Below are 23,761 nucleotides of genomic sequence, written 5' to 3' on the forward strand. Positions count from 1 at the left end.
TTTTGAAAGACTCGTTCAGCTGCTGGGTGATGCATGGTCACAGCAGGCGGAGGAGGACGCTGGGGCCCCAGGAGAGGCAGGGGGACCTGGGAGTGGACCTGGAGGGGCCCAAGGGACAGAGCAGGCCGGGGGTCTGGCTACAGCGTGGAGATGAGGTCAGCAGGAGAGGCTGCTGGGAGAGACGGGCTGGAGGGCTGGGGGGATGGTTAACATGTGTCCACGGAACCCGGCAGGCCTGGCACGAGGTGAGCAAGTCTTTGTCACCAAGCGGGCTTCCCTGGTGGCTCAGATGGTTAACGAATCCACCTATGATGCGAGGGATTGGGGTTCGAACCCTGGGTTGGGAAGATCCCCCTGGAGGAGGAAATGGGAACCCACTGAAGTATTCTTGCCTGGAAAATCTCGTGGACTGAGGCGCCTGCTGGGCTATAGCGCTCGGGGTTACATGAGTCAGACACGACTGAGCGGCCGAGTGCACACATACACACGACTCTAGTTTTTAGAGAGCTCATAATAGACATCAGTGGATGTGCACAGTAGACTCAGAGCAGATTCTGGCTCATTTGCTTGTTAATTTGGATAAAAAGGCCTGATCCAGACGTCCTCCAGACACAGGAGGCTGCTATTCCTACAAAGACTAGAGATTGAATATTTAAAACAACAAAAAAATTTTGTTTTTGACTCTGGGCCTCACATCATCTCTGGCTGTCTCTGCTTGGGAGTGGGTTGGTGTCAAGGGATTTTGGTCGTGTGTAGGCACAGCGGCCGGCTTGACTGATAAACATGTGGTCGCCCAGAAAGAGGGAGACTGATGCTCACATCAAAAATCGGAGGGCGAGGAGAGCAGAGGTTTGGTATTCATTCAAAAAATTAACTTTCTGTATTCTTCACCAAAAAAAAAAAAAAAAAAATTCTCACAAGGCCAAGCTGTGTTTCGGGGGCTAAAAGAGAGAAAATTAACTTCTAATAAAGATGAAAAATCTAGAATTCTAAGTGGTAGTCAAGCGATTTTGGCCAGCCGTAATTATAGTATTTTCATGTTAATGTATAAACCCCTTGAAAGGTGTGCTTAAGTGCTAATTATCTATTTACAACAGAATGGCTTTGGAAATGAAATGAGACCCACTGCAGGTGTGTGTGTGTGTGTGTGTGTGTGTATTTCAAACATGTTTTGTGGTTGTTTTTTTTTTTTAAGACTGTCATCCTAAAAATCTTTGCCTTATATTAAATTTAAAAAAATGTTTAAATAAGGTACAGATGCATTTCTCTGAAAGGTATAGGCTCTCTGAAAGTTTTTCCTTAGTTTTATTTTTTGTGTTTTGTTGTTCATTTGGGTTTTTGCTTGCTTATTTATATCTCATCTTGTGTGAAAAGATTTGAGATGGTTTATAAAAAAAACAGTAAGAATGGTAAAATGGTAGAGTGTTGGTGATAAATTGAGAGCCAGAATTAAGAAAAGGAAATCAGAGCAGTTCTGAGGGCGGGCTTAGAATATCAATACCTGGGGCTCACATGAGTTTTCTGTGCTAGAGCCTGAGCTTCCTGGGAGCCAAGGTGAAAAAAGCAGACGCATTTGCAGATGGCTGTGATTGCTGGGTGGAGGAGGTGTGTCAGGCCCTCTGGTTTGTCTGTCCTCCGTAGCAATGTCTGATGTCCGTTTCAGCTGTGGCTCTTGAGGATCAGACTTATGTTCTGGTCATTTCTCTGTAGGGGGACCTTGGTAAAGATTTTTGATTTGAATAATGTGAGTAGAAAAAATAATGAATCTTTATTTAGTCTTTTCTAGGACATCAAACATTTCTGTCATTCATTTTGTGCTTCCTGTCTCCCTCCTCTGCTTATTGTTTGGATTGATTGAAGCTTCTTTTTTTCCCCTCTACTGGTTTGGAAATTCGCCATTCTTTTTCGACTTGTTTAGTGGTTACTCGTAATGTTTTAATAAGCATATCCAACTTAGTCTAAAATTAATCAACACTCCCACTCTCCCCTGAAGGTCCCCGAACTGTGCCCACCACACCCCCTCCTACCACTGTCTTATGTATCTTTGTTGTCTGGAGTTTGCTGTCCTACTTTTTTTAACACCACCTCGCAGCAGTCACCGTCATTACTGTGTGTTTTCCCATTTGCACCTGATTCTTTACTCAGTGACGTTTGCTGAGCCCTTTTTTATGTGCAGGGTGTGATTCTGGGCCCTGAAGATACAGCAGTGTGCAGGGTGTGATTCTGGGCCCTGAAGATACAGCAGTGAGCGCGCAGGAGACAGGCCATGGGCAAACAGAGCTACAGCACGCTGGGAGGATCTGGGATAAGGGGGCAAGGTGTGGCATCACCTTCTGATGCAGTGGCACTGGAGCAGAGACCAGGGTGGAGGGGGCCAGCCATGTCCACGTCAGGGAGGACATTCTCAGCGGGGGCAGCCGCTCTGAGTTGGAGAGCTGGTGGAACCGTGGAGGACTGGCAAGGAGGCATGGGGCCTGGGGCGCGCTTGGAGGGCCTGAGGGCCAGTGGGGGCCATAGAGGCTGGATGAGGACCAAGTAGGGCAGGTGGGGTTGCTTCATGCAGGAGGGAGACCTTGGCGTCTGGGCAGTGCTTGGACAAGTGGAGGGTGGGGTGCAGGCCTTCCAACTCAAAGGGGCAGGCTGTCCAAGAGTCCAAGGCTGGAGCTCTTACTTGCCGTTAGGTTGCGCTCCTTCATTCATTCAGCGTACATTTACTGAGGGCCTCCCCTAGTCTAAGGCAGCTGTTAGATGCCCAGGATATGGTGGGTAGCAAAACAGCCAAGACTCCCGTGCAACAGGAACATAAACGAGAAAATGCCATGATGCCAAGGAGGCAGAACTGGGTGAAGTGGTAGCCTGAGACCAGGGGAGACGCTCAGCCGCCTCCCAGGTGTGTGAGATGGAGAGCCGGTGACACCCGCCCCGCGTCTGAGGGTCCTCGTCCGTCTAGAGGAGGATGGTGAGGCCTTCCTCCCAGACTGGTGATTGTGCCGATGAGAGACGAAGGGTTAAAAACAATCTGTTTTCTGAGGCTTTGCTTGGTTTTCCATTGTGAACCTTCTTTGCCCTGAACTGCATTTTTGCTCATCACCGCTGGTTGTGGGCTGTGGAGCCACTGGAGGAAGTCGTTGGTTGGAAGAGAAATAGCTGGTTGGCCATTCGAGAGAGTTGGGGGAAGCAAGATTCTCTTGCTAGCATGCTTTTTTTTTTTTTTTTTCTACAAACATGGAGATATGTGTTTGGATATGAAATCAGTCTGTGGGTTTTTTAAAATGTCATTTTCATGTTGGACTTCATTCCAAAACAGGAATAGTCAACAAGCCAGAAAATCCTGCCCAGCACAGAATTGAAATATTCCGTCCCCCTGTGCACACACTTATGAAATGTCTGAGAGATTCCATTTTTCTGTCTATACCACCTTCCTCTGCCTGCCCCCTGCACCTGCCCCCCCAGCCTTTGTCAGAGGTTCGGTGACTAGTTTGGTTTGGAGGTTGTGACCACCACTTAAAGAGGGTGTGGGAACTGCCCTGTCCTGTTATCCTTGCCATGGCTTACAGAGCTTGCCCCTTCTTGTGGAGTGTCTGCCGACCCCCACCCCGGTCTCTCCCAGGCGGCCCTGCTCAGACGCCAGGTGCATGAGAATTCCCTGGAGAGGTGGTGGGAAATCTGGTTGAGGTGCAGGTCTCAGTCTGGCGGTTGTGAGATGGGCTGGAGATCCTGCATTTCTAGCCTCCATATGTTTGTGTGTGTGTGTGGTTTTTTTTTTTTTTTTGCCTATAGCTGATATCTAGTCTTTAGCATTGTGGTCGGAAGAGATGCTTGATATGATTTCAATTTTTAAAAATTTACCAAGGCTTGATTTGTGACCCCAAATGTGATCTATTGTGGAGCAAGTTCCATGTGCACCAGAGAAAAAAGTCACCTCTGCTGGTTTTGGATGAAATGCCCTGTAGGTATCAATTAGAGATTCTGCATTTCTAGCCAGCTCCCAGCTGATGAGTAGCCAGGCCCTGAGCTGTTCAGTACTGCAGCCACCTGTTTCTTGGGGATATTGAACATTTGAATGGTGGCTAGTGTGACTGAGAAACTGACTCTTGTGTTTCATTTCATTGCAATTAATTTAAATAAAATAACCACAGGGGGTTAATGGCTACTGTAAGGACAGGACAACCCCTTGAAGAGTCTGCTGTTACTGTCTCTGTGGATGAAAGAACTGAGCTCAGATAGGTGGAGAGCTAGCCCGAGATTGTATAGTGAATAAAAGTGGAATCGAAATTCTAACCCAAGACCTAGGCTCTTTAAAAAATTTTAAATTCCTTTTTTAATACCTAGTGGCTCAAACAGTAAAGAATCTGCCTGCAGTGCAAGAGACCCAGGTTTGATCCCTGGGTCAGGAAGATCCCCTAGAGAAGGGAATGGCTACCCACTCCAGTATTCTTGCCTGGAAAAGTCCATGGACAGAAGAGCCTGGGAGGCTACAGTCCATGGGGTCGCGAAGAGTCGGACTGAGCGACTACACCTTTCACTTTCAAGGTGACCTTGTATATTCAGAAAATGCATGCCCTTTCTATCAGCAGATTCCTCCTTTCCAAGTCTGTTTTAGTATTTGTGGTCAGAAGTAACACTTTATAACATCAGAACCAATTCACAAAGTCATATTTAAGTTGCTGATGGGACACAAGAATGTTCAACACTCTATGTTTCATATGTGAGAGCCACATTTTGCTACAAGGCCTTGTATACAGGTTGTATGAGAGCTGAACAGTGATTTTTTTTTTTTTTTCTGGACAGCACTTTACAGTTTAAAAGGTGCATTCATGTTGTTTAGTCACTTCTCCTTTGAGACAAACAGCCTGGGTCCTGAGTAATGACTTCCCCACTTGACAGATGAGGAGACTGAGGCCTGGTGTAGGAATGTAGTTTCCTGGGAGTCACCCAGGTCCTGGCTGTCAGGGGTCACCTTCCCAGAGAGCCCTTCTTGATGGCCTTACATGATCCACGCCCCCATCCTAATGTGCCCTGTCCCTCTCACCTGGGTTTATTTTTTCCATATCTGCTATCCCCACCTGACCTAGTGCTTAATTCTTTGTTCGTTTATTGCGGATTCCTAGGAAGGTTCACTCCTCAAAGGCAGGGACGGTGCTGTTTGTCTGTCATGTTGCATCTTCAGCACCATGGACAGCAACAGCCTCCCAGTCAGCTCTCAATATTGTTACTTATTATTTATAAATGAAATGATTTACAAATACAGAAGTGAGAGAAGAGCCAGTGGAGAGCACGCAAGCTTTGCAGCGGGCAGGACTGCCTCCCTCATCCTGCCTGGCCACATGCCTGCTGGGGAGCATTGAGAAAGTGATTACTCTCTTGGGCCTCAATGTATTCATCTGCAGTGTGAGGCTAACACACATTTCTTTGTAGGCTGTTGTGAGGATTGAATAAGACACTGCAGGTGGGATCCTGTTTAAACATGTGGATCTGGAGAGACCCCCTTGAGTTTGGATTTTGGCTCCATTCTTCCAAGCCACCTGGCTTTCAGCATATTATGTCCTCTCCCTGAGCCTCAGTTTTCTCATCTGTAAAATGGGGCTGATATTGGGAGAGTTCTGTGAGGCAGGGACTGATCTGGGCTTAGCACAGGGCCTGACCTGAGAGCTACTCACACAATAATAAAAGCCACTACTCTTTTTGTTGTGGCTGTTTTGTGACTGCATCTAAGATGCCTGGCAACAAGCAGATACCCAGTTGATGGGAGCTTTGTTTTTGCTTCGTTTTGTTTTAAATGATGGACCAGATTTAATCTCTTACCCATGCAGTGTTCAGTCACATTTTTTTCCCCGTTAACAGACAATGTTGTGATGGTTTCAGGTGAACAGCAAAGGGACTCAGCCATGCATCTATCTGTATCGATTCTCCCCCAAACTCCCCTATGGGAGTTTTAATTATTGTTGTTAATATCAGGCAAGGATGCCTTCCTTTTGAAAATATTTTATTTATTTATTTTTCTGGCTGTTTCAGGTCTTAGTTGTGAAATATGCAATCTAGTTTCCTGACCAGGAACAGAACCCACGCCCCCTGTGCTGGGAGCATGGCGTCTTAGTCACTGGACCACCAGGGAAGCTCCCTGCCTTCCTGTTAAAAAATATCAGATATTTAAAACCTAGGATTTAGTTCTGTAAAATTTGCTTTTAAGAAAATCGGTTTTTAAAAAGTGTATAGGTTTGGTTTTTTTATTTCTCTTAAGAAGGGATTTCACACCTTTCCAAGTGTGCACGATACAAATGAAGATCTGAGCGCTCTGGGACGGCTGTTTGGAGCTAATTTGGGGCTGGTTTGACAGCCGTGACACGGAAGGGGAAGCGTGGAGCTGACAAAGAGGGGCTTTCTCTGGTGGCGTCCCAGCCGCTCCAAATAGTCACTTTCCAGTCTAGCATTTGTCATACTGGTGTTTGAAAGAAGATTTTTGTTCGTCAATCCAACCGGAACCCTCTCCCCTTAACACTCTTTGTTGGTTCCCTGCTGTGTCCCGGGAGAAGTCCAGACCTTCCTGGGTAGTGGCGTCCCCTCCTGCTGTGACCCCAATCTGTCCCTTCCCAGGCCTGCCCCCTCTCGCACTGTCATCTGCCCTCGGTTTTTAAGCAGTTGCCGAATACCTGGCCAGTGGGTTTTCCCACCTCCATGCCTTTGCTTGTGGGGCGTAGTCTTCCCGGAGACCCCTCCCAGCTTTGTCTACCTGGAGAGCTGCTATTTCTCTGATGCCCGCTCTCATCTGCCTTTACTAAGCTCCCCCCTCTCTTCTGATGGGGGAAAGGAAAACTCACTGCTGTGTATGGTTCCTTAGGACTTGGAACCACCCCCATTGTATGCATGCATGTATAATCAGTCATGTCTGATTCATTGCAGCCCTATGGGTGTAGCCCACCAGGCTCCTCTGTGCATGGGATTCTCCAGGCAAGAATACTGGAGCAGGTTGCCATTTCCTTCTCCAGGGGTTCTTCCTGACCCAGGGATCGAACCCAGGTCTTTTACATCTCCTACACTGGCAGGCAGGTTCTCTACCACGAGCACCACCTGGGAAGACCACCACCCCCATTACAGATCCCAAATTGCTTGCGTGTGTCTTTCCCGCTCTAGATTACAGGAGAAGGGGCTGGGGAGGGGGAACCTCTCTGTTCCCAGCTCCCAGCACAGAGGGTCCAGCACTTACTAGGACCAAGGAAAGTGACCGTGGAATGAAGGAAAGCATACGCAAAAGTGGTGAGAGGATTTTACTCTCCTGTATCTTAATCTTCAAAATGTTGGTTTAGCTTTAAAACACTTGGTTTCACTAAGAAGTATTTTAAAAATAGGAACCTTTTGTCTTCACCATTTTCAAATACTTACTTCAGTTTACTGCAAAGAAGATTGTTTGGGTCAATTTCCCCTCTTTAAATGGTTGGTCTGTAGGTGTCAGAAGGCACCAGAAGAACCTTATGGAAAATGTTTGCTCAGCAACGTGAGGGTCAGATCTCCGCCCTGTATCCTTGCCTTTCACGCACGGAGGTCAGATCCCAGGTGAAATGCATGCTGGGAATTTTTTGGAAGGGTGGGAGCGAGCATAGACTTCCTAGCCTGGAGCTCCTCAGTTAGGGCTTTCTGATAAAGTGGGGTGGGTAAGGGCGTCCAGTCGTTAGACGGCCACTCAGTCCCTGTCCACCTTGAAACGCTGATGACTTCCAAGATCCAGGACTGTTCACTGCCAAGGCCACAATGAATGGCCACCAGGGTTCTAAGATTCGAGGACTCTCAGGGTTCCAAGAACCTAAGGTTCTCCCTAGGATTCAGGGCGCTCAGCTCTCTTCTAAGATGATTTAAAATTTTTTTGTGATTAAATATACAAACATTTACCACTGTAACCTTCCTGAAGCGTACAGCTCAGTGGGATGTAGTTCAGTCACACTGTGAATGGAGCCCTCATGACCGTCTATCTCCTGCATTCTGCTATGGAGGCATCACTGGCGGCTGTCTCTTCCACACTGTCATGGGCCATCACTACCATCTGTCTCTTCACACGGTCATGGAGCCCTGACTACCGTCTGTCTCCTTCACACTGTCATGGGGCCATCAGCACTGTCTGTCTCCTCACACTGTCATGGAGCCCTGACTACCGTCTGTCTCCTTCACACTGTCATGGAGCCCTGACTACCGTCTGTCTCCTTCACACTGTCATGGGGCCCCCACTGCCGTCTGTCTCCTCACACTGTCAATGAGCCATCACTACCCTCTGTCTCCCTCACACTGTCCTGGGACCATCACTTCTGTCTGTCTCCCTCACACTGTCATGGGGCCATCACTGCCATCTGTCTCATTCACACTGTCTTGGAGCCCTCTCTGCCGTCTGTCTCTCGAACTCTTCATCTTCCCAAACTGAAACCCTGTATCCAGGAAACACTAAGTCCTCCAGCCCCTGGTTCCCCACCCCCCCATACTTTTGTCTCTGTGAATTTAGCTATAAACATCTGCTACAAGGAGAATCATACAGGTTTTGTTCTTTTGTGACTGGCTTATTTCACTGGGCATAATATCCTTAAGGTTCACCCACGTTGAAGCATGGAGTCAAAATTTCCTCCCCTTGAAAGGTTGAATTATATTCCATTGTATGGATAGGGCACATTGTATTTATCCACTTATCAGCTGATGGACACTTGAGTTGGTCCCACCTTTTGGCCTTTGTGACTATGAGTGTACAAATTCCTGTTTGTGCCTGTTTCCAATTCCTTAGGTTATATTCTCAGAAATGCAATTGCTGGATCATATGCTCGTTCTGCTTTAAATTTTTTGAGAATTTTCTGTACCATTGGCTGTTTCATTTTATTCTTCCACCGACAGTGCCCAAGGGCTGTCATTTCCCCATGTCTTCACCAGCTCCTCTTGTTTTGTTTTTCTGATAGTCACCTTTCTGATGTATGTGAGGTTATTAGCTCATAGTTCTATTTGCATTTCCCTAATAACGTGAGTAGCAGATATATTTCTCCCATTCTTCGGGTCGCCTCTCACTCTGCTCCTGGTATCTTTGATGTGCGGGCGTCTTACATTGTGATACATTTTTTCATTCGTTGCTTGTGCTTTGGTGTAATATCCAGGAAATCATTGCCAAACCCAGTGTCACGAATCTTTCCTCCTATGGTTTCTTTGAAAAGTATTATAACTTTAGCTCTTACTTCCAGATCTTTGTTCCATTTTGAGTCACTTTTTGCGTGCAGGAGACATAAGAGATGTGGGTTCGATCCCTGGGTTGGGAAGCTCCCCTGGAGGAGGGCCTGGCAACCCTTTCCAGTGTTCTTGCTTGGAGAATCCCATGGACAGAGGAGCCTGGTGAGCTACAGTCCAGGGGGTCACAAAAAGTTAGATGTGACTAAAGTGACTTAGGAAGCATGGATTAAGTGGCTGGCTCCATTCTTTGACATGTGGATGTCCAGTTTTCCCAGCACCATTTGTTGAAGACTGTCCTTTCCCCATTGAATGGTCTTAGGTTCTTTGTAAAAAATAACTTGGCTGTATATATTTATCTCCGGACTCTATTCTATTGCATTGATCTGTGTGTTTGCATTTATGCCAGTGCCATACTGTTTTAATTACTGTAGCTTTGTAGTCAGTTCTGAAGTCAGGAAGTAAGAGACTTTCAACTTGGTTTTTCTTTTTCGAGATTACTTTGGCTATTTAGGGACCCTTGAGATTCCATGTGAATTTTAGGATGGATTTGCTGTTTCTGAAAGAAACATCATTGAAATTTTGGTAGTAATGCCATTGAATCTGTAGATCATTTTGGGCAGTATTGACATATTAATAGTATGAAGTCTTCCAATTCATGGGCACAGGGTATCTTTCCACTTATTGGTGTCTTCTTTAGTTTCTTAGCAGACATTTCGGAGTTTTTACATACAGATCTCCTACCTGCTTGGTTAAATTTATTTTTATATATTTTATTCTTTATGATGCTATTGCAAATAGGGTTGTTTTCTTAATATCCTTTTCAGATTGTTTATTGTGTTTAAAAATGCAACTATCTTCCCCATTGTTTTTGTATCCTGCACTTTTGCTGAATTCGTTTAATTTGTTCTAAAATCTGTATTGCTTTTCAAAATGGTCTTTGAAGGTTTGTTTACAAAGCCACAAGATATCTTGAAAATATTATGTTGTTTAAAATAAAGTCATTGAGAACTCCTCAGTAGGAGGTTTTGTAAGGACTCAAGTGTATGGCACCATTTTTTCTTTTTCTAGAGAAATGTTTAATGCAAAAACTTTGGTGTATATAATATGCCTGGGTGATTGTGACAGATATGGAGAAATCGTGGCGTCAGCTACAGATGGATCAGGGTTCAGGTTCCCACTTCTCTGCTTATCCATTTTGCACTTCTTTAACATAACTGAGCCCCAGTTCCTTCATCCGCCAATCTACTGCCCGTTTTGTGGGGCTGTTGTGAGGGTTAGACGTAGGGCACGGGAGAGCCTGTCTCATATTCTCAGCAGGTGACACGTACGATGTCATTCGTGGCTGCCGGACCTGCCGGGTGAGGAGCTGCTTGGCCGGATCACCTGCCTCTGAACCTGGTTGCCAGACCTCCCAGTACGTAGACCCTCAGAATCACAGAGGAATCAACCAGTTCAGCTTTTCTGCCTGTTCTGTCTTTCCACCAGTCTCAGCTGTGGCCTCGTTTGATTTGGTTCTAGATTTTGAGTAGCAGGTAGAACACGTGAGAGATCAGGCTGCCCTGGGCAGAGGTAGGAGGCAGGTGAGGAGTGCCTGGCCTCCGATGCCTTCGTTTAATTTCATTGCAGTTTTATTTATTACCCTATTGTTGCTCAGTTGTGTTAGTTAGACTTTTTGCAACCCCCCCTGGACTGTGGCCCTCCAGACTCCTCTGTCCATGGGATTCTCCACACAAGAATACTGGAGTGGGTTGCCATTTCCTTCTCCAGGGGATCTTCCCGACCCAGGGTCAAGCCAGTGTCTCCTGCGTCTCCTGCCTTGGCAGGCAGACTCTTCACCGCTGTGCCACCTGCTAGGGTAATGCATGTGTGCAGTGAGTTATAACAGCCACAAGGCTTATGGTAAAGCCAACAGTCTTCTCCCTAGTGATTTCTGTCCCCTGCGCATATTGGGTAGCTGCTGCTTTATTACCACGATGTCTCTAAGTAACAACCTCATATTGCTGCTTTTTATTTTTCAATTGTAGAGATTCCTTTTTAATGTCTTACAGTGAACACTTAGATACTTCGTCTCTCTATCCATATATACACATCTCTGATCCTTTTCTACAATCCCATCACAGTTTTTGGGTAAATATTCACTGTGTAACCTATTGTTTTTCGTAAAGTAATTAATTGGTTGGTTTGTTTGCTTTTTTTCCTCGTGTAGCCATCGTGGTTCATCCCTGTCTCCTGTAGGGTTTTAAATGCCTCTCAGCAGTGTGGTGAGCTGGGCTGGACCATCTGTTGGCTCATTTTTCTTGTACTTCCTGAGCGTCTGACCCCTGCCCCAGTTTGGATTAGCTGCCCAGGCCTCTGCACCCTCACCATCCTGGGATCGCCCTTCACCATTTCCGTCTGCCTTCCTTCTGTCTTGGAGCCCCTGGTCCTGAGGTCCCGTGACTTTTTTTTTCTTAATTTACTCCCTCATTCTGGTGGAGCATACACTTCAGTAGCTTTCTGAGAAAGAATGCGCTGGAGATAAATGTCTGGCCAAATGGTATGTCAGGAAAAGTATTTTGTCCTCCATCGTAATTGGTAGTTTGGGTGTAGAATTATAGGTAACAGATCATTTTCCCTCAGAATGTGGAAGGCGTTGCTCCATTTTCTTTGTTTCCTTTGTCACTATTGAGTATCTCATCCTTTGTATATGACCTGTTTTGTTTCTAGACAATGTGTCTCAGATGTGAGTGGTTTTTATTCATTATTGTGGTAACCCTTTAAATGGAGCAAAGATTGTCTTTAATCCTGTGGATTATTTTTCCAAAGTTTCCCACCCCTCTTTTTTTCTTCCTGACTTCTTTTTCATAGAATTCACACGTGGAATCTCTGCTTTTGATTCTCTGATTTCTGTCTCACTTCATTGTTATTCTGTTTCAAGCTCGGGGAGGTTTCCTCAACCACCTCTTCTACTCTTTAACCAAAACTAAAATATTCTGCCACATTTTAATTTCTTTTGTTAAGAGCTCCCTGCTAGAATTTCATGGATGCAATGTCTTCTATCATCTCACCAACGGTGATAACTATATATATATGTTTTTTTCCCCCTGCATCAACCCTGTTTTCTCCAATTTCCTTTCTTCTTATTTGAGCCTCTGCCCATTTTCAGCTTGGAGGCTTTTCTGTGAGGTCTGATGACCCTATGTGTTGTGTTTAAGAACGAGACACTTGAAAGCTGTTTGTTTTTTTTTTTTTTAAAATATTTATTTATTTGGCTGTGCCAGGTCTCAATAGCAGGATCTTTGGTCTTCAATCGGCATGTGGGATCTTTAGTTGCAGCATGTGGGATCTTAGTTCCCTGACCAGGGATCAAACCCAGGCCCCCTGCATTGGGAGCATGGAGTCTTAGCCACAGGACCACCAGGGAAGTCCCAGAGCTGTTGATAAGCTGTGTGTATACTTGTGTGTATATGTGGAGGGGGAATGTACCACCATAGCCCTGGCCGTCTCTTTGGGGAGCGCCTGATGTTGCTATCTGTAGGTTTTCCTTCTGGATGTGTCTTTCTCCCCAGAGATGAGTTCACCGGTTTGCAGGGCTGGCTTCCAGAGTTTGAGAGCGTGTCGGGGAAGGGCCCTGGGGCCTCCACGGTCACCATATTCATTCTTGTCCTTCATCTTCCTGCTGTTCAGGCTCTGGCCTCACTGCCCATCCCCCGTCAGGCCAGTGGTCTCTAAGTGGGGCTGTGGAGCCATTGTTTTCCTTTGAGAGTAAATGCCCTCTTTTCTGCAGAGATTAGGGGGTGAAGGGCATGGTGACGGTCTGATGGGGGGTTCTGGGCCTGCCTGCTCCCGGATGTTCTAGGTCAGGCTCTGCACCTGAGCCCGGGTCCCCAGGCCTCCTGAGGCTCTGGCCATAGCTCGTCCTGCTTCTTGTGGGAGAGTCACACCCTTTTATTCCTTTACCATTGACGTCACAGGATGTCAGCAACAAGCAGGCAACGTGGGTGTTCAGAACACCCGCCCTGTGTGAGCCCTTCTGTTTGACACTGTCAGCACCTGCCTTGGGAACCCCCATCCCAGCATCACCTGGAAGGTCTTAGGAAGCTGAAAAGAGGTCAGAACCTCCATGTTCCCTCATTGTGGGACTGATGGGGAAACTGAGGCCTGAGCAGAGGAGGCCTCACCTGGGTCCGGGGAGGTGGTATCAGAGGTGAGGCTAAGCCCAGGCCTCCCAGCCTCCAGCCCACGCTCTTCCCAGAGCCTCTGGGTACCAGCTTTGCACCCAGGCCTCGTGCCCCACTGACGTCTGTTGAGGAAGTGAAAGACATGACATTTGGGGTCTGCCGTGTGATATGCTGGTCAACATCTTAGCGATGGCCCTTCCAGAACATTCTGTGGTGGGTTGCCTGGGGGACCTTTGGTGACTCAGTGACCTCACCGTCCACCCCTCATCCTTGGTCCTGCATGGGATTCAGGGAACGTGTATGAGCACCTCCCCGAGTAGCCAGCCCTGTGCTAGGTGCAGAGAGGAAGCAGGTGGGTTCCAGTGTCAGGACGTCCGGCTGATGGGGGAAGCGGATAAAGCAGCTGACAGCGAGAGTGCAGGCTGGGCAGGGCTGGGTGAAAGAGGGTGATCATGGAAGGCAGCCTGGAGGAAGTGGCACTTGGGCCCACTGGTGACGGGTGAGTTAAATTGGAGTTGGCTCAGGAAGAAGGCAAGAAGGGAGTCCTAGGTGGGTGGAACAGCGTGAGCAAGTGTCCGGAAGCCTTAGGAGCTCAGAGGTGCGTGGTGTGTCGTGCTGCGGGAAGGTGAGGTCGTGGCACCGACAGGGCCTGGCCTGGAGGGGGCGCCATAGCCTTGAGTTCTGCATGCCTGCTGCATACAGGGTCGCCAGCTCGGCCCCGGGTGAAGGTCTCAAGGGGCCTTTCATGAGGTGTTTGGTGGGCGGGTGTGTGTTCTGGCAAGCCGTGACTTCTGGGGAAGTTTCCACAAAATCTTGCTGGCTACAGGAGGCCTGATTTTGGGGAGGAAGAACACAGAAGCCTTTCAACTGTCCTTTTCAGCCTCAAGTCATACATGGTCTGCCGTAGCGATTGAAACGAGCATTTAAATAGGAGATGAGGACTGAGTGTTCCTGGTTTTAAAACATTTCCCAGGAAAAACAAATGTTTGAAAGTTAAACATTTTGGCTATTAGGAGGAAACAGAAGAAAAATTGCATTTGCCTTTTAAATATGGGCACTCGCGTTGGGTTATAAATCCAGAGCTTCCCACACAGGGCCCGAGCGGGCCGGCCTGCAGCTTGGCAGAGGGGCCACCTTCCCAGGACCGTCTGTCCCACAGTGGGGGTCTGAACACCCAGGGCTGGCCAGGCAGTCTGGATTCCGGTGCCACGCTGTGACCCCAGGCAAGTGACCTAACTTCCTTAGGTCTGTTTTCTCATCTCCGTCCTCCCAGCTCCCATCTCTGGATTTCCTGGTGAAAGAGTGGCAGTGAAAGCTTGAGCCGCTCAGTCGTGCCCAACTCTCCGCGACCCCATGGACTGTAGCCCGCCAGGCTCCTCTGTCCATGGAAATGTCCAGGCACGAATACAGAGTGGGTAGCCATTCCCTTCTCCAGGAAATCTTCCAGACCCAGGGAGTGAACCTGGGTCTCCCGTGTTGCAAGCAAAGTTTTTACTCTCTGAGCCACCAGGGAAGCCCCAAGAATACTGGATTTCCTGGTAGAGCATGGCATTTCATTCTCCTTCCAGCCCTAAGTACAATGATGACAGCTGCCATCCAGGCTGTATAAATCCTGCCTTTGAGTATTCTGAATTCTGACTTGGCATCTTGGAGGCTGGCTGAACCCGGCGGGACTAGCCCTCCAGAGTTAACTCATTGCTGAGAAGAGTAAGAACTCGGTTCTGGGCACACCTTTCAGAAGCAAACCAGCCAATCTAGAGTTCTCCACCCCCACCCCACCCCAGTCCCCAGCCACGCCCTCTCCAAGGTTCTTGTCCTGGTGACCCCAGGGCTGGGAGCAGACATCGAGGATCAGCCCTTTCCCCCAGAGCCCACCCGCCTTATTCACTAGCTCATCCTCCACGCCTTTGCCCTGTTTTTAGGGATCTGTGAGTATAAACTTCTTCCACAGGACAGTCATTTCCAAGTCTGCGAGTCTTACCACCCCTGATTAAAACAACCCCCTGTTTAAGTGCAATACAGGGGCTTTACATGTCTTCCCTGGTTTGATTTTTCTAAGATCTCTGTGAGGAGCCCTGAACATTCCACCTTTATGGGTGAGGATGCTGGGGCTCAGAGAAATGATGGTTTTCCCTCCAGGCCAGATAGCCAGGAGGCGGAGGTGGGGTCCAGCTTTGCTTTCTAAGGTACCTAGAAGCATCGAGTGTGAATTGCTGATCACAGTGCCCGGCACGGGGCAGCACAAACCAGCGTCTGTGGGGAGCACAGCCTCTGCGGTGTGCTGCGTCGCTCAGCCCCGCCCTTGTCCCAGGCTCCCGTCTTCAGCCTCCCCTGCCTGCTTGTGCTGCACTCAGAATTCCCTTCCTGCATCGTCGGCCCCTGTCCTCCAAGTGGGCACGGCAGTGGCATGCGGGTACCCAAGCCGTGTGCAGCCCCCATGATGGCTCGAGGCTGGCTCCGCATTCCAGAGTTACTCTAGACTGCGTGCCATCCCAAGAAGTCTGCCCACGTGACTCTCCCAGACATCGGCAAGTGTTTAAACACAGAACTGTCAAAGACGCACTAAAAATGCAATCAGAGATCGTTGACGCTCTCTTTATTCCAGTCCCCTCTGCTGTTTTCTGCGAGCCGGGGATGGGCGGGCGGGGGGAGCCGCTGCATTCAGAGACACTAAAACTCCGCCGGGCTCCATACGCTGCTCGGAGAACAGTGTAGATTATGGAGAAGCTTGCACGTATCTTGTTGAATTTAACAGATTATGCAGTTGGAAGGCAGCATTTTCTGTTAAATGGGATGGGGAAGTGTTAGCGAGAAAGAATTGTAACCTTTTGGAGGAAGATTAATCTTGGAAGCACAAGTAGTGGATTTTGTTCGCATCCCTCCCTGTGCCCTGAACCCCGCGCACACTCGAGGCTGTGGGCGCTCCACGTGTGGGTGTGTGTCTATTTGGACATAGATGGCCAGTGAAAAGTTAAAACAATATGGTCATCTCCCAGTGCTCTGCTGATGTATACCTGATGGGTCTTTTTTACTACCCACAAACCCATGGCCAGCAAACGCCAAGATCTCAAGTGAGCTGGCTGAGAAGAAAGGAAGCATTTTGGAAAGATGAGCTGAAGGTTACCATGCAGAATACAACTGCATAACAATGCGCACCAGCTCTGAAAAGCCAGGTGGAGGGCTGGTTTCCCTAAGGACTTGCTGCTTCTCCCAGACCTGAGGATGGGAGACCACCCCCTGGCCCACCCAGCGAGGCCCACCAGGCCCAGGAGCTGAGCAGACCCTCAGGACCCCAAGCCACTCTTCCTGAATGTCCTGTCTTTCGAGTCCCCACCTCAGCCTGTGTGTCCTCCTGGAGGCTGGCTGGTGTGACCGCTGTTTGTGCGCCCGAAAAATAAACCACGCCAGGACAGTTTGAGGAAAAATTTGGAGGAAAGGAAGGGATCCAGCTAGAGAGAGATCAGTTGGTATAAAGGAGACAGACTGTCTCAAGATGGGTGGATTGATTTATAAACGCCTTCATCTGTCCATAATCCATTCATCTTTGTCCACCCATCCACTCACTCACCCACCTACCCATCACCCGTCCACCCAGTGATCTGTCTAGCCCTGAGAAGCAGTGTGGCATGATGGTGCTGATTCAGGGTGAGTTTGATGAGGCCGAGCTACAAAGACTAAATGTCCAGAACCCTCTGTGCTTGTGCATCACTTTATTATTGATTTGTGTAACCTTTCTGAGCCTCTGTTTTCCCAGTTGTAAAATGAGGATAGTAGCTTAAGTGTCTTTGAAGGTTAAATAGCTGGTGAGTTGCCAAGTCCAAGTTGCCACAGTCAGACAGATGTGCTTGGGGCTGGTCCTCCAGCTCAGGAGGAGGTGGTCCTGAGAGGTCTCTGTGTTCACACACACATGAGCCCCCTGCCTCCAGGCTGCACGGCACCCACGTTTTGGAGAGACCAGACGGTATTTGTGGGTGTCATGACAGCTTGTTGGGGCTCCTGCCCCTGCCTGGCTTTGTGTACAGGAGCTCGTCCTCCCCTGGGAGGAAAAAGCCTCAGTCACCTCCTCTGATCCGAGGTTGGAGGAGCCGGAGAGAGCTGAGCGTCTCTTGCCCACTCCCCAGGCCCTGGTAGTCGGGAGCTGCGGAAATAAATGAAACTGTACGGTTGGAGTAATTTGCTAATTTGCTTAAGCAACACCCCCAGTCAGAGACATGACATACGTTAGTGCGGGGAGGCACTTGGGGTGGGATGGATGGGTGATGTGAAGTAGAAACGCAGAGAAACAGTGCTGGAAGGCAGTCGTGATGGCCGCTGCTCCAGCCGTGACTGCAGTGCGGCGAGGAGCTGGCCTGATGGCCTTGAAAGAATCTGAGCTGCTGACCCGGAGGTGTGGGGTCAGCTGGACTAGCACCTAGCATCACTTGCCCCGCTCACCTGCTGTGGGACCTCAGGCCCCTGACGTGGGAACCTAGTTCCCCAGTTATGAGACCAGAGGTTGCCGAACCTGCCTCGGGAGCACCCAGCCTGTTACCAAGGGTGGCTGGCCCGACAACGAGGTCCAGGAAGTGGCGGGTTTCTCTCTGTGATGCCCTCAGGCCCTCTCCCCTTCCCACCGGCAGCCCAAGCATCACTGGAGGTTGGGGGGCAGGGTCTCTGCACTGTGTCACCTGGGGTCCTGGTGGGGCCTTTGCTTTCCTGATTTCTGCTGGGACCTGCTTGGGCTGGAGGTGGGTGAAGCCCACATATCTCCTGTCTGCCCCTGAAGCTCTCCTGTGAGGGGAACAAGCAGACTGCTCAGCACCCCTGGGCCAGGCTGGGATGCAGATAGGAGGGTGGGTAAGGTGGGAGGCAGAGGGGCCTTGCAGAGCTCAGCACCGTGGTCTGGTTGGCAGCCGAGGGGCAGGGGCCAGGTCTGTCCCCTTCTTGTCTCCAGGACTGTGGCCCGGGCCATAAACCCCAGTGTCTTAAAATGAGTGCAGTGGGCATGGGTGTCAGTGGTAGAGACAGGTTGGGACTGTGCCAAACTGACCTCTGCTTCTTGCCTGAAGGAGGTATAGGTACCTAGCACTTGCCTGGGCCAAGATTGTGAGATTTAAAATGGATCGATTTCTAGAAAACAGAAAGACATTTTACTGGGAGTTTCTCTAATTTTTAATGTGGGCAACAAATTGAAATTTTAAAAAGATGAGAAAGTTTTTTTTTGCCAAACAGTATGTCAGTGGGCAGGGCTGGCATCCCAGGGAGGCCGACTCCTTTCTGAACCTCAAAAGCCTTTTTGCATTTCCATTCATTGGTTTGCCTGATCCCAGAGCAGTCTTGTGAGGTAGACATGTTTCTTCCTATGTCACAGGAGAGGAAACAGAGGTCCGTTGAACAGAGGAGGTTAAGTCAAAGTCATATGGCTCGTTAGCGTCTAAGCCCCAGCTGTCAGTGCTCAGAGCCCCCATGCCTGTCACTGGACAACCTCCCTGAGTTGACAAACACCAGAGAAGAGAGAATGCTGCTTTTCTCCAACCTGTAAAGAAGTCTGGGGACTTCCCTAGCAGTCCAGTGGTTAAGACTCTGCCTTCCGGTTCAATCCCTGGTCCGGGAACTAAGATCCCACAGGCTGTAGAGTTTGGCCCAAAAAGAGAGATGTCTTTTTTTTGGTGGGGGGAGTGGGGTCACTGATGAGGCAGTGATGAACAGACCAAGGGTCAGGAGAACCACTCACTGTGTAGCCCTCAGGTGAAGGGACCTGAGACGGGGAGGTGGGGACCTGGGAGCAGGGTCTTCTTCCCCGGGCGGAATTGGCCCGGACAGAAGAACTGGAGGCGGGGAAGTCCTGAGAATGAGGCGGGGCCCCTGCAGCTCAGAGGCCCAGCAGGAAGCTGCCCAGCCCCCTCCGGCTGGTCTGGGGGGCTTCAGTCGGCCACCCAGCAGAAACGGGGGCAGGGAGACCTCAGGGTTGTTGGTCAGAGGGCACCTGTCTGGAGGAAGGGTCACCTCTGCTAGGGTTCCCAGGGGCTCTTGCCTGCCCCCCTTCCCGCAACTGCCCTGTGGCCTCCGGAGGCCAACAGCAGTGCCCCGTGTGTGTGTGTGTGTGTGTCTGTGTCTGTGTCGGCCCTGCAGGCAGCCTGCCCTACGAGTACAAGATCGTGATCGCCGGCAACCACGAGCTGACCTTCGACCAGGAGTTCATGGCCGACCTCATCAAGCAGGACTTCTACTACTTCCCGTCCGTGTCGAAGCTGAAACCTGAGAACTACGAGAACGTGCAGTCGCTGCTGACCAACTGCATCTACCTGCAGGACTCGGAGGTCGCCGTGCGGGGCTTCCGGGTCTACGGCTCCCCGTGGTGAGTGGGCGGCTGCTGCCCTGACCGCTGGCGACGGCGGAGCTGTGCGAGGGCTGGGGGGACAGTGGAGCTGAGGCCGAGTGCTCAGAGGCAGGTGGGGCTGGTGAGGGGGACAGTGGAGCTGAGGCCGAGTGCTCAGAGGCAGGTGGGGCTGGTGGGGGGGACAGTGGAGCTGAGGCCGAGTGCTCAGAGGCAGGTGGGGCTGGTGAGGGGGACAGTGGAGCTGAGGCCGAGTGCTCAGAGGCAGGTGGGGCTGGTGGGGGGGACAGTGGAGCTGAGGCCGAGTGCTCAGAGGCAGGTGGGGCTGGTGAGGGGGACAGTGGAGCTGAGGCCGAGTGCTCAGAGGCAGGTGGGGCTGGTGCGGGGGACAGTGGAGCTGAGGCCGAGTGCTCAGAAGGAGGTGGGGCTGGTGGGGGAAACAGTGGAGCTGAGGCCGAGTGCTCAGAGGCAGGTGGGGCTGGTGAGGGGGACAGTGGAGCTGAGGCCGAGTGCTCAGAGGCAGGTGGGGCTGGTGGGGGGGACAGTGAAGCTGAGGCCGAGTGCTCAGAGGCAGGTGGGGCTGGTGGGGGGGACAGTGAAGCTGAGGCCGAGTGCTCAGAGGCAGGTGGGGCTGGGAGAAACCACGCAGAGACTTGGGGCCAGCTGTCCCCTGACGCCGCATGACCCTGGGCAGGTCACTGCCACCCTCTGAGCCTTGGTTTCCCCGTATCTGACAGATAATTAGATGTGTTATACTGGCTCACATTTAGACAGGTACCATTATTATCCTCATTTTCCTGGAGAGGATACTGGGGCACAGAGAGGGTGAGGGTCTTGCTGAAGGTCACACAGCTAGGAATGGGCAGAGCTGAGATTAAACCTAGGCAGGTGGTTCCAGAATCCCTGTTTTTAACCATCATCCTATACTCCAGGAATCTCCCTATTGTCTGTCCCTCTGACACACGGAAGATGCTTGGATGGAGGTGATGACCGATTAGTCAGACTGAGACGAGGCAGTCAGAATTTCCATGGAGGGCCAAAGGCCTGGTTTACTGTACTGGGGACAGCAGTTGTTTAAACCACCAGCATGCATCAAGACTTTGCTCCCTGTTGGAGACACGGAGCAATCAGGCCTTATCCCTAGGCTCACCTGGCTGAGTGGGCATCAGGGGGAGAACAGGTCATTACTGGTCTCTGTGATGGTCAGTGTGTCCACAGTAACTTGAGGGATGGCGATGGTGGTCATGATGGTGTTGATGATGGTGATGATGGTGGTGATGATGGTGATGGTGATGATGGTGGTGATGGTGATGATGGTGGTGATGATGGTGATGGTGATGATGGTGGTGATGGTGATGATGGTGGTGGTGGTGGTGATGGTGGTGATGGTGGTGATGGTGATGATGGTGGTGGTGGTGATGGTGGTGATGGTGGTGGTGGTGGTGATGGTGGTGATGGTGGTGATGGTGATGATGGTGGTGGTGATGGTGGTGATGATGGTGGTGGTGGTGGTGATGGTGGTGATGGTGATGGTGATGGTGATGCTGGTGGTGATGGTGGTGATGGTGGTGATGGTGATGGTGATGGTGATGGTGGTGGTGGTGATGGTGGTGGTGGTGATGGTGGTGGTGATGGTGATGATGGTGGTGATGGTGGTGATGGTGGTGATGGTGGTGGTAGTGATGGTGGTGGTGATGGTGATGCTGGTGGTGATGGTAATGATGGTGGTGATGGTGATGGTGATGATGGTGGTGATGGTGATGATGGTGGTGGTGATGATGGTGGTGGTGGTGGTGATGGTGATGATGGTGGTGATGGTGGTGATGGTGGTGATGCTGGTGGTGATGGTGATGATGGTGATGGTGGTGGTGATAATGGAGGTGGTTGTGGTAATGGTGATGATGGTGGTGGTGATGGTGATGGTGGTGGTGCTGGTGAAGGTGATGGTGATGATGATGATGGTGGTGGTGATAGTGGTGATGGTGATGGTGGTGATGGTGGTGATGGTGATGATGGTGGTGATGATGAAGGTGATGGTGGTGGTGATGATGGTGTTAAGATCATGATAATGATGATTATGACAACAAATCATCCCTGAGCGATTACAGTAAGCTGGGCCCTGGGCTTAGGTTGTCATAAGAACTGTCGCTAATGCTTGACCCCTGTAAAGACTCCTTATTGTCCCTGTTCTACAGGTGGACAGAAGACTGGCCGTTAGAGGCCCAGCTGGCAGTGGCTACAAGATGCCAAGTACTGGCAGGGGGAGGAGGATACACAGGAAGGAGAGACCTCAGGGGCTTGAAAGAGTGGCTTGATCATGGAAGGGGCCCTGGAGGGGATGGAGTGGCCAGAGCCACATGGGAGGAGAGGGGCATTCCCAGTCGTGGAGGGTGACGGGGCCTGAGTCTGTGCCGTCAGCCAGGGCGGTGCACTTAGGGAGCTGACGGGGCCATCCGGGGGACACAGGGTCTGTCCGGGTGCAGAGACTTCAGGGAGAGCAGCTGCCAGCTGAGAGTAGCCAGGAAGCCTGGGCTGCCCCCGCTGATGTGGCAGGTGACCCCTGCTGCCTGGATGCTGCGGGCGGGTTTAGGACATGGTCCCACCCTGCCAAGGCTCCCTCAAGGGGCAGGGGTGAGATGCCGGGCTGTCCTTGAGCCCCTGGAGGGGCCTGCGGTCACCTCCCCAGTCCTCATCATGTACAGGGTCCCCACAAACCCTTCTGTGAGCCCGTGGGATCCCAGACAGGGTCTGGTGTGGCACTCAGGTGTGATGAGCTCGGGGCCGAGGCTGGGAGAGGAGGTGGCCGAGTCAGGCCATGAGAGCTCAGACCAGGAGTGGAGGTGTGTTTAGGGTAAAAAGCAGAAGGAGGTGGTTGTCGGAGGAGGACGCAGGGTGAGCGGAGGCCTGGAGGTGATGGGAGGACCGGAGCGTGCGGTGCAGGTGCGGAGGCCAGGAGATGAGGGTCAAGGGTCTGGAGGGTCAGGTGTCAGACCAGGGACTCTGGGCTGGATCTCTTTGCCTAGTGGTCTCCCACAGCCTTTCTCCCCTGCACACCCACACACCCAAACACAGACACACAACATTTTTTTTTTTTTTAAACTTGTATTCCTTAGAAGTTAACGGCATGGCTTTGGGACCAAACTGCCTGGGCTCAACTCTTGGCCTCACTTCCTATGGGCTGTGTGACCCTGGGCGAGTCGCTTAACCTCTCCTTGCCTCCGTTGCCTCTGCAAAATGGGAATAACAGGCACGTCCCATGGAGAGTGGTTGTAAAGCTGTCAGGAGGGTTCAGCTGAGCCGAGTGGCTGCACCAAACTCTCCATGAACAGAGACATCATTCTTGTTCTTTGCTGTGTGGAGCCACCCTCCTCCCCCTCCTGCCCCCTGCCCAGAGCCCAGCATGTGGGACGGAGCACGGCAGGGCAGGGGGGCAGCAGGCGTCACTCAGCGTCCTTCCCGTCCCACCCAGAGCAGCTCGATGCAGCCCCACAGCTGGGCTCCAAAGAACCCCTTTGACAGCCAGCTCGCCAGGCTCCTGGCCAGGCTGCCAGGCCAGCCCTGTGGCCCCTCTGCCAGCTCCAGGCCACATGCTAGAGCTGCTGAGGCCTGGATGAGGCTGCTGTCGCCCTTGCTGGGGTCCAGCTGCAGTGTGCTCCAGCTGCCCCTGGTCTCTGCTTTGCCTTTTGTGGCCCCAGAACCAGCAGTTTTGGACCCTTTAGTTGCAGGTCCCCCAGAGCCTGAAAGGGGTGAGCATCTTTTCCTTGACCTTTATCCTTCCTCCTAGGTGGGTGCGCACCTCCAGCCCACGCCTTGGCGGGCCCAGCCCCAGGCTGTGGGAGTGGGAGGGGCTGCAGAACAGAGAAGGGACCTCGCGTAGGGCTTGGTGAGATCCAGGAGGGCTCCCTGTGGGAGGGGGTATTTGAAGGAGGCATGGCGTTTCCGTGATGACATTGCCGACTCAATGGACATGAGTTTGAGTAAACCCTGGGAGCTGGTGATGGACAGGGAGGCCTGGCGTGCTGCAGTCCACGGGGTCACAGAGAGTCAGACACGACTGAGCGACTGAACGGAACTGAATTGGTGTTTCCATAGGTGG

At 50.9% G+C, this 23,761-nt stretch overlaps 1 protein-coding gene across 1 annotated transcript in view; it reads left to right on the forward strand.

Moving 5' to 3' along the window:
- Positions 1–23,761, forward strand: part of MPPED1 (metallophosphoesterase domain containing 1) — an 86,688-nt gene that overhangs the window by 32,127 nt on the left and 30,800 nt on the right. Inside the window, exon 4 of the mRNA XM_015095056.4 lies at positions 19,461–19,686. Within this exon, the coding sequence (XP_014950542.2) occupies positions 19,461–19,686 (226 nt within the window). The remainder of the gene's footprint in view (positions 1–19,460; positions 19,687–23,761) is intronic.

The sequence above is a fragment of the Ovis aries genome, chromosome 3 (genome assembly GCF_016772045.2).
Source record: "Ovis aries strain OAR_USU_Benz2616 breed Rambouillet chromosome 3, ARS-UI_Ramb_v3.0, whole genome shotgun sequence".
NCBI classification, from domain to species: domain Eukaryota; kingdom Metazoa; phylum Chordata; class Mammalia; order Artiodactyla; family Bovidae; genus Ovis; species Ovis aries.